The sequence below is a fragment of the Gekko japonicus genome, unplaced genomic scaffold (genome assembly GCF_001447785.1).
Source record: "Gekko japonicus isolate JY-2015 unplaced genomic scaffold, Gekko_japonicus_V1.1 scaffold2194, whole genome shotgun sequence".
Lineage (NCBI taxonomy): Eukaryota > Metazoa > Chordata > Lepidosauria > Squamata > Gekkonidae > Gekko > Gekko japonicus.
The window spans coordinates 184,840-195,290 of record NW_015166486.1 but is presented as its reverse complement, the minus strand read 5'-3'; the positions used below and the strand labels follow the sequence as shown (position 1 = coordinate 195,290).

Sequence of the window (10,451 nt, the reverse complement as noted above, 5' to 3'; positions counted from 1 at the left end):
CACGTCGGGGCCCTTTGGGGTGGGGCTCCCCTCGCTGGCTAGTGGTGGATTGGGGCCCCCGAAAGCGGGGTAACCCCCACCCCCCATCAGGGGAACGGCAACCCTAAGTTAAAGGGACAGTGAGGGCTAGGTCCAGCTGCAGCTGTCAAGACAGGGTCTTCCCCCAGCCATGGAGATGGAACGCACCTACCTCACAGGGATGTTGTGGAGATAAAATGGGAGGAGAGGAGAACAATGAAAGTTGCTTTTGGTCCACACTGGGGAGGAGGGCAGGATAGAAATAAAGCAGCACGCCAAGGGGGGTGGCTCTGCTCCAAGCACTGAGCCTTTCCCACCGGTGGGGGGGTTCCTCTCCAGCAGATTTATAACCAACAAGTCCTGGGCCAGGGTAGTTTCATGTCACCGAAGCTGCATTCCCGTTCCTGGCTTTTTGACCCCTCAATATACACCACAGACACACTTCTGAGTATCAGTTGGTTTATTCTTTTCTCATAATATACATTTATACAGGGCCATAGTAAAAATTATGCAACAGGATTCTTTTTTCAGTTATTATACTATGGGTCATGAATAAACGCATGCAGTTACAAAGGAGAGGTAGTAGAAACACTGTATTAAAGACCTCAAAATACAAACATCATATAAATAAAAACACTTTTCAAATTAACTGCTGGAATTTCTTGTACAGATAAATAAGGTAAAAAGTACATTACTTCGTCAAAGCAAAAAACGGGGGTGGGGAGGTGGGGGGAGAACCAGGGTTCGTATCAGTCCATAAAATCCAACGGAGCTTCGATGTCCGTGACCGCCCTCTGCAGAGGAGGTCTGGCTGGCAAAAAGAAGGTACAAAATGATTTCATTCTGAAGAATGCTGTGTATTCAAGTGTTTGAGCAGCTGAGTTATGATGAATTAAAAGGGAAAAAATCTCTCAAAATTAAAGAGAGAGAATTTCCAGAGAAACAAAAGTTGCCAAAAATACTTCAAGAGTTGCTACGCCATCGGAAGGGATGGCCGGAAGAAATGAAAAGCTAAAAGGAGCCAGAAAGGAGCAGCTTCCTGAATCTCCTTGTACACGGCACGGAAAAACCACCCTGATTTTTTCTGGACACTTTGCTATTTGTAAGAAAAAAGGTCCACGCCACAACATCAAAACTTCTAAACCTTGGGCCTCCAAGAGGCTCTGTAAGGAAAGGTCCAACACTGTCTTTCTAACACAGAATGGAAAAAACCAAGAGGTGAGAAACTGGTCTGACAAACAGAACGAAGGAACCAAACCTCTATCCCGGGGGGAGGGGGAGACGGGAGGCCCCCGTCCACTTCTGAATGTGATCGAGAGGGTCCATACAGCGGCAAAGTTACTGAAATATCACATAAACTGGTATCAAACCGGAAGGTCCGCGGGAAGGCATTCTTTGCCTGAAAGTCTTCCAAGTTGCTGCAGGTCATCATTGCGGAAAAGGTTTGGTTCTCTCTTTTGCTGCTGCTGTCGGGTGTGTCTTTAATGTATAGTGAAATACCGCCTCCCCCCCCCGAGTTGTGCCTTTTCTTGTTTAAATTAATAATTCCTCACAAACAGATGAGTTTCTTTAGTAAATTAGTGCAATACAAACTGTTCTGGGGGACGACAGGGAATGGAGAAGTCAAGAAGGAAACGTCACGGGTGTATATCCATAGTAACTGCTAAGATTAGTTGCAGGGATTCTCAACATACCACAGCAAAAACGCACGAGAAGTCCCCAGGTCCATAACTCCCCCGTCTTTTCTGAGAAGGCGCCGTTTCCTCCTGTCCTCGATGGCGTCTCCAGTGGCATTTAGAAGACACGAGCTCAAATTTGAATCGAGATGAGCCCCCCAAAGCTTCCCAAACACACAGGTTTGAAGTCAACGACATTTTCCCATCTCTCCAAAAAAAGGGATCCTTTCCAAAGAGGAAACACCTCGCAGAAGAAGAAAGCGGCTCTTTGTGTCTTCTTCTTCTGAAGACAAACACAAGCCCCAGCTGAACGTTCACAAAGGAAGGTTTGTTGAATCTGTGAAGACGAGTCTTTTAAAATCGGGTTCCTCGGCAAAAGAGAAGGGAGGGGGGGGGCCGGATCGGTCATGAGACGAGCCTCCTGCAAAGCTGTTTTGAATGTCTTCCCTTCTCTGAATTATCTGCGTTTTTTCTTTGGTAGTCAAACCATTTGGGTAGAACCCTGGCTGGCCATTGGGCTGAAGTGAAACGTCCCCAAGTGGTCCTGGATGCGGCGCCTACTGTTCGTAAACGGCCACTGCGCTGCAGCAAAGGGCAGAGAGCCTCCGTTCGATACTGGACTTATCTGAAAGCAAGAGAGGAGGTGTTGAGCACACAGGCCTGCGCACCGAAAGGAAAAAGCTGTACCCAGTACTGGGCCATGCAAAACCCGGAACGAGAAACAAAATCCACGCCACACAGACTGAAATGACACCGAACAAACCACGCAGGCTGTTGAGCTCATCAGAACATGTCAGGAGGTGGGAAGTTAAAGGAATTAAACACCACCACAGAAGGGAGGGCTCCCCCCCGATTTTCCAGGTGAAAATGGCAAATCTCTCTTTTCCTCCTCAAGTTTTAAATTTTTGTAACATTCCATGAGCTCAAAAGCCAGGTTTGTGATGTTTTGGTTGGCCACACTTAAAGGTATTACATGTATGTTGTTAAACCAGAAGGAAAGGCTGCGCTGTGACTGAGCGTAAGTTTTCTTGGCCAGCGGGGGAAATGAGGCGAAAGAGGCAAGAAAGAGCTGGCTCACGAGCAGACAGGCCGGGTCAGCAGGCTCAGAAACAACCCACGTCGCGCAAAGCGAAGCCTGCAGGGGTGGCTTGGTCCGAAGCACTTACATTTATTGATGTTTTCTATATCGGCCGGGTCCTGCAAAATTTTTGCTAGGCCTTCAAGCAGCAGGGCCGCCTTGTGGTATCGATATGCGATATCTTCTGTCTGCTGAAACATCTCATCCAGGGCTGCGGCCTGTACCTGGGGGGGGTTGGAGAAGCGGATGAGCTCGAGGGGCTTAACGAACGGACATTACGCAAGCTGCCTTGGTATTATCATGGCCCTGAGAGGTCCAGGTCCAAACCCACATTCTGCCACTCGCTGTCTGGTAACCCTTAGAGCAGAGGTGTCGAACTCATTTGTCACGAGGGCTGGATCTGACATAAATGTTGCTTTATGTCATGCCATAAAATGTAATGCAAAGCACTGAAGATATAAACTGCATGAAGGACAGCAGCTGGTAAGCTCTGAGTTAGTGTATCCTCACTGCAAGGCCCCATGGGCTGGGAGGGGGGTGCCGAGGAAAACCATACGGGCGGACTGGAGAGCCAGCGGTGCAGCCCTGGGCAGACGCTCCCATGCTGCTTGACTGCTGCAGACGAGGTTGTTCCGCCATGCTGAAACCACAATCGGAGGGGCTCTGCCCATTCCGCCTCAAGCAGTCTCCTGTCCCCTCCTTCGCACTAGTTGCTCGCGGGCTGCATAACAGCCCTGGGCGGACCAGTCCTGGCCCCCGGGCCTTATGTCTGACACCCCTGCCTTAGAGGGTCATTGAGAGGACTGAAAGGGGAGGAGGGACAGAAGGTGGGAAACAAATGTAAACATCTAAACATTAGATTCAGGTGGGCAGCTGTGGAGGTCTGGAGCCACAGAATGGAGTTTGAGTCCAGGGGCACCCTTAAGACCAACGAGGTTTAATTCTGGGCACAAGCTTTCACGCTCATAAACGCTTATACACAGAATTAAACTTTGCTGGTGCCACTGGGCGGAGAGCAAGCCAGCCAGCTAGGGGGTCTGAATATAGGCCATCCATCACGAAAGATACCCACAGTCTCCAGAAGCCTCACCTTCCTCTTGGCATCTACACTAGAGACCTGGTGTGGGCAGCCCTGGGAGGCTAGTGAAGGATCCCGCAGTCCTGGCAGCGAGAGGACCCACCTGACGCTGGTATGCTGCCTCCCCGCCAAGTAGCTGACAGCGGGGCGCTATGTGGGGTGACTCCCCGGTGGCCTCTCCCAGCCAGCTACTGGCTGAGTCCAGCCCGAGAAGGAGCTCTCCCCTCCCCCTCAATGAGAGTGCTGAATCATCACCCAGAAGGCTTCAAAGGACCCATGTGGGTGCAAAACTCGATTTACTGCATTGTTCACTGGGTGCTGGATGTTGTTTGGCTGCAGTATCTTGTGCTCTGCCTTGAGTGGCAGGGGGAAAAGAGAGGAGGGGGGCAATCAATGAAATGAGTAAAGAGCATAAGGGAGTGAGAAAGAGGAGTCTATTTCTTCAAATGCCCTTAGAACATAGAAGCCATGTTGGATCAGGCCAATGGCCCATCCAGTCCAACGCTCTGTCACACAGTGGCCTAAAATACCAGGTGCCATCAGGAGGTCCAGCAGTGGGGCCAGGACACTAGAAGCCCTCCCACTGCTGCCCCCCCCCCGGCAAGCACCAAGAATACAATGCCTCACTTGCCCCAGACCAAGCATTCCTATCTATACCTTGTGGCCAGTGTCCCCTCTAAGCTGAGTTAGTGTGAGCTAGCTCACAGTTTTCTAGCCTCCGGCTCACAGGTTTTTTGCCTCAGCTCAGGAAGGACGGCTCCAGAGCAAACTAATTTATGCAGCAGCCAAATTGCTCGCTCACAACTTTCATGCCAGTAGCTCACAAAGTAGAATTTTTGCTCACAAGAGTCCACAGCTTAGAGGGAGCATTGCTTGTGGCTCATAGCCACTGATGGACCTCTGCTCCATATGTCTGGCAGGGCTTTGGAAGCTGGCCTGCAGAACACCAAGACCAAGGTTCCTCTCAGTGTCGTGTGTCAACCTTTCCAGGAGCCAGAAATGCCTCCTCTTTGCTGAGGCTGACCAGCAGGAGCCACTGGAAAGGGACGGTTACAATACGGCTACTTTGCATCTAGGGTCCTCCTCGCCGCCCTTTCAGCGCCCCCCCCCCCCAGGGCAGTCTGAGCATCTGTCGGAAGCCTCCTAGAGCCCTCTTTCTTTTGCCCAGGGTTGCAGGGCATCCGCCTCCACCTTTGGCAACGTTGTACATGGTGCCGTCTCAGCTTGTTTCCTCATTCCTCCCAAGGCGTAAGGGCAAGCGGGAGCGCATCGCACCAAGGGAGCGAGAACTAATGGCTGTCTAAGGCTGATGAAAGATTTGCCAGACAAAATGGAAAGTGCTGCCCTGGTAACTTCCAAGACATTTAAAAAAAAGAAAAGAAAAGCGCGGTATCAGCAAACAGAAAACTGATTTTAATTAACCCCTAGAGGGCCAACCCTCCGCCTAATTTGTTTATGCGCCTCTTTGATTGAGAACACATGAGCTTGTGTGCACCTTTACGAGTGAGCTGAGCAGGTGGGGTAGTTCACATGGCGTCTTTCAGGTTATGAAAACAATGACGGCAAAACGTCGAGTGTTTCTCGCTTGTTTACTCCCCCCCCCCCGCCCACCCCGCAACTTGCCCGCCCAGCACTTCTCCAAGCAGCCTTGCTGTCGTCACTTAGACCCACAACCGGCCCCGTGAAGCAGACGCCGAACCTCCGCGCCCAGGGAGCCCTGGAGGATGTGCCCTCTTGGCACCTGCGTCCAAAGCCTCACCATCTCCACTGCGCAACTGTAGATGAGCTTCTCGGCCGTGACGCTGTTGATTTCATCGATGAACCGCTGCTTGTCCGAGAAGAACCGGTTCAGCTTCTCTGTCAGCTTCTTGCACATGACAATGCAGAATTTGTACCTCTCGTTCAGATTTTTGACCACTGTAGGGAAGAAACAATCAAGAAGTCCCTGGGGCTGCAGACAGGCCAGCTTCTCCACTGCTGCTGCGATTTATTTAACACCCAAATTCCCCATCAGGAAAAACCCTGTCAGACCAGCGCCACAACACTGATACGGGGAGACAAGTCTCGCTCCCTGGTGGCAAATCCCTGGCCTCTTCTCACTGGTCCCGACGTATGACCCCACCCCACCCCCAGCTCTCCCCTACACCTGTTCAGGGCCAGCTGACAAGAGGGTCAGTATAACCCCCCCCCCGCTCTTCTGCACAGCAGAGTGAAACAGGCTGAACTACCCACAGCACAGGCAAGGAGGCAGAGTCCAGGTGCTCCCCCTTGCTTTACTTCAACGAGTCTTGCTGAGCAACCCAAATGCCTTATTTTTGTATCCTCAACCCCTGATCCCCATTGAAGCCACCTGGACATTCCCCAGTCTGCTCCCCCATTCGAAAATGTCCTCTCCCTGCATGCCGGGCCAATGGGTATAATGAAGGAGGCAGGTCTCAGCCAGAAAGCTGAAAGGCAGAGGAGCGAGGGGGTGGCAGTATTAATGTCCATCTCCCCATCCAGCCTGGAGGTGGACGGAGGGAGTTTGTTACGTACCCCCGGATTGATGTGGTAACAGGCCACAGAAGCATGTCCCGACCTGATCCTGCGGTCTGGCATCTCTCCATGCTGGCCTGCGTTTGCTTTGCACAACCAAGCCACGGTGCCTCAAGGCCTCTTAAGTGATTCTGCCCATTCTCCCCTGTGCCTGCAACTCAGCCCTCCCCCCACACACACCCGGCCCACGCTCAACACGCAACATGAGACAATCATATCGCTGTTCCCTGTCAAGCTCTGGCTGACAGGAAGCTAGAAGAGACCACCCTGATTAGACCTCAAATGCTTTAAATGAGCATTTTTTCCCATCCCCCCGTGCATTCCAGAGGCCCTTGAGGGCTCCTGGGTGAAAATACCCCTAGTAACAGCAGACCAGCCTCCCCCCCAACCAAACAAAAAAACCCAACCAGCTTGCCAACCGCCACTAATCCCCACCCACCCACAGTGTGCCAAGGCAGGGCATGTTTCAGCTTGTGCCCTCGGTTCTGCAGGGACCAGGAGGAGGGCCAGCCGGGGGGCCAGGCACACATACCTTGCTTCACGGCAGTGGACAAATTCAGTTTTGCTGATTTGATCTGAGCTTTCGCCAGATGCAAGGAGGATGCCAGCAACTGTGCCGCTTTCATGTACAGCACCAGCTGTTCCACTTGCCTGGGGGGAAAGAAGAAAGTCACTTTTCTGAGGAGTGCTTTTGTACCCCTGATAGGGCAGACAGGCATTGCAGTCCAGGCTGGCAAGAAAGAATGAAGCATTTTGCAAAAGCCAAGTGTCGTGGCATGCCAAGAGAGGAGCTTCCTTGCTAACCTCCTTTTCTCAAGGACAGGCTTCTGGGCCTTCTTCTCCCACCTCCTCTTGACAGACACCAGGACAGAGACTCCAAGACAGCTCTGCCAGCCCAATCAAGCTTTGCATAAAGGGTTCATAATTTCCGTCAGTTTTCAGGAGGGAGATAGCCACCCACTGGTGGACCTCCTGATGGCACCTGGGTCTGGGCCACTGTGTGACACAGAGTGTTTCGACTGGATGGGCCGCTGGCTTGATCCAACATGGCTTCTCTTACAGTGGCAAGATGGCAGCTACCCCCGTGAGCTGGGCTCAGGCCTCTCTCTCATACAACAGACTCAGGTCAAGGTGTGCTGCTTCCCTAAATGCACGGGAATGAAAGGAGTCATAGGGAGCGTGCCTTGTTCATTTGTTGGCTGAGACTTCGTGGTTGATGGGTATGTCAGTATTACCCGTACGAAGTGCGTGGAGAGGAAGTGAGCTGTATTTGGAAGAACGGGGCCGCTAACGCGGCAGTAAGCACAAAGTAAGCACAAAGGGATGATTTTTAAGTGCACCAACATTTGCTTCCTCAAGCACCCCAAGTCAAGTACTATGATTCTGTGCACCTGTGACAGAAACCCTAAAACCTTACAAGGGCTCAAGGGTGCCACCGAGAGCACCTGGGATTTATTATTTATTTATTATTTGCATTTACAACCCGCTCATCCCGCAAGTGGGCTCAGGGCGGGTAACATCATTATAATCAGGGCTATTTTGGGGCAGGAACGCACAGGAACGGAGTTCCGGCTCGCTTCCAAGTTGGCCACGCCCAGCAGGAACGCATTAGCATAACAGGCCACACCCAACAGCAGAAACTCATTAGGATTGGCTACATTAGGGGTGTGTGGCCTAACATGCAAAGGAGTTCCTGCTACAAAAAAAGGCCCTGGGTTTTGACAACAAACAAAGTAAACAGAATAAGAAGCAAAAGGTGGGTGTGGCTGGATGAGCACACATCTGGTAATATGGGGGCGTGGCCCAATATGCGAATGAGCTGTGCTGTCAGGGGTGTGGCCTAATAGGCTAATGTGTTTCTGCTGTTGGGTGTGGCCTATTATGTTAATGAGTTCCTGCTGGGCTTTTTCTACCAAAAAAGCCCTGATTATAATAAATACAATTTCAGTTTAAAACACGATAAACCATTAGAACAATTAAAACAATGGGTACAGCTTGAGACAGCGTCAGTTGGCTATAAAGTTCTGGCTCGATGGTGCAGTGACTTCAAGGCCAGTTGTTGTTGGTCAGTAAATAGATGGGTGACCGGGATCTTGGAGCCCTGGGGTTTACGTTAGGATAACCCATTCCTTCCCATTCCACACTGGGCCATTCTGCCAGACTTAATCCTTTTTGTACAAAGGACAATCTGGTTTGGCTGGACCACCTAACTCATAGAAGTTTAGGGCCATTACCAGATGCTTGAGGGGGTGGGAACTGCCACTTACTAATTTTCTTTTCTCTTGTTGGTGGTCAGTAAATAGACGGGTGACTGGGATCTTGGAGCCCTGGGGTTTACGTTAGGATAACCCATTCCTTCCCATTCCACACTGGGCCATTCTGCCAGACTTAATCCTTTTTGTACAAAGGACAATCTGGTTTGGCTGGACCACCTAACTCATAGAAGTTTAGGGCCATTACCAGATGCTTGAGGGGGTGGGAACTGCCACTTACTAATTTTCTTTTCTCTTTTTAAAATATATTTTATTCAATTTTCAATTTACAATTAAAATTTATTCAATTTGCAATAAATAATATCAGCATTATTTAGGATAAATTTACATCAGCTTGACCACTTACAAGGGAACATTCAAATCACAGTTAAGATAATACATCGGCTTAAAGCCTCCTGAAGGTGCTACCCTGCGCAAACAAGTAGTTCTATTGACCAAAATATCTGGACGTTTGGGCTTTTTTCTTGTCTTCAGAGGAAACTGAGGTCCACAGGAGGCCAGGTAGGGGTTAAAGACTCCTCCAACCTCTTGTTGTTGCAAGGAACTCTGCACATGCTCTGAGGAACCTGCTACAGCCTAAGTAATACATACTTAGCTAAATTAGATTAACTGCGTTCATTTTTATTTAAAAGTCTGTGTGCTGTGTTCCTGTTTGCCTTTCCCCTGCATTGTTTCCCCCCCTTTTAAAATCCAAATCACCTGGTGACGCCAGAGAGTCTCTGAACAACATCTGATTGCTGTAGTTGTACGGTTAACGGTGAACAAGCTGAAACTGAAGTCTGACAAGATGTAGGTGATGTTGACTGGGAAGGCGGAGGCCTTGAAAGACATAGGAGGTGCCTCCCTCTTGATGAGGTCCAATTGTCTCTCACTGATTCAGTTAAGAGCCTAGGCGTGATTCTGGATCCAGCTTTATTACTGGAGACGCAAGATGATGCAGGCTCAAAAACAAAAGGCATTCTACGGACTCATCAGCTCAGAAGATGGCCCCCTGCCCTGACTCCATGCCATGGTTACCTTGAAGCTAGGATACTGTAACACTCTCCACGTGGGTCTGCCCTTAAAAACAACTCAGGAACAACTATACTTGGTACAGGATGCCTGCAGCCTGGCTACTATTCGGTTCTAAGCAGAATCTCTGTCTCACTCCCACTCTGCAGACATTCCTGTGATGAAGACCAGTTGGGCGCCAGGCCCAACTCAAGAGTCAGACTACAAAGCCCTTAGCGGCCCTGGGCCTGTGTACCTGCAGGACTGTCTCTCCTGCCACGTTCTCCGGGGACAGCTCCAGTCATCCGAGCAAAGCCTCCTGAAGGCGCTACCCTACAAACAAGTAAGATTGGCAGCTACCCATTCTTGGGCATTCTTTGTGGCGCCTCCTGCGTTATGGAATGGTCTGCCTGAAGCTCTCAGGAAGGCCCCTGGGCTTCTACTGTTTCACAAACTGTGCAAAACGAATCTATTCAGGGAGTGTACTTGTGGAAAAAGAAGGTGACACTGGATTTATACCCTGCCCTTTTCTTGGAGTCTCAGAGTGGCTTACAAACTCCTTCCCTGCCCCTCGCCACAACAGACACCCTGTGAGGTAGGTGGGGCTGAGAGAGCTCTTTTGAGAACTGCTTGTGAGAAAACAACTCTGAAAGAAGTTATGACTGACCCAAGGTCACAACAGCAGCTGCATGTGGAGGAGTGGGGAATCAAACCCAGTGCTCTAGATTAGAGCCCACCGCTCTTAACCACTACCTCAAACTGGAGGGTGGGAGGGAGGGGGAGGGGGAGAGGGAGGGAGAGGG

General features: G+C 50.5%; 1 protein-coding gene across 1 annotated transcript in view; it reads right to left on the bottom strand.

The window, feature by feature from the left end:
* Positions 1-478: 478 nt before the first annotated feature.
* Positions 479-10,451, bottom strand: part of ULK2 (unc-51 like autophagy activating kinase 2) — an 83,238-nt gene continuing 73,265 nt past the window's right edge. The window contains exons 24-27 of the mRNA XM_015412156.1: positions 6,918-7,036; positions 5,610-5,767; positions 2,861-2,996; positions 479-2,319 (exon numbers count right to left, since the gene is read on the bottom strand). Coding sequence (XP_015267642.1) covers positions 2,252-2,319; positions 2,861-2,996; positions 5,610-5,767; positions 6,918-7,036 — 481 coding nt within the window. The 3' untranslated portion in view covers positions 479-2,251. The remainder of the gene's footprint in view (positions 2,320-2,860; positions 2,997-5,609; positions 5,768-6,917; positions 7,037-10,451) is intronic.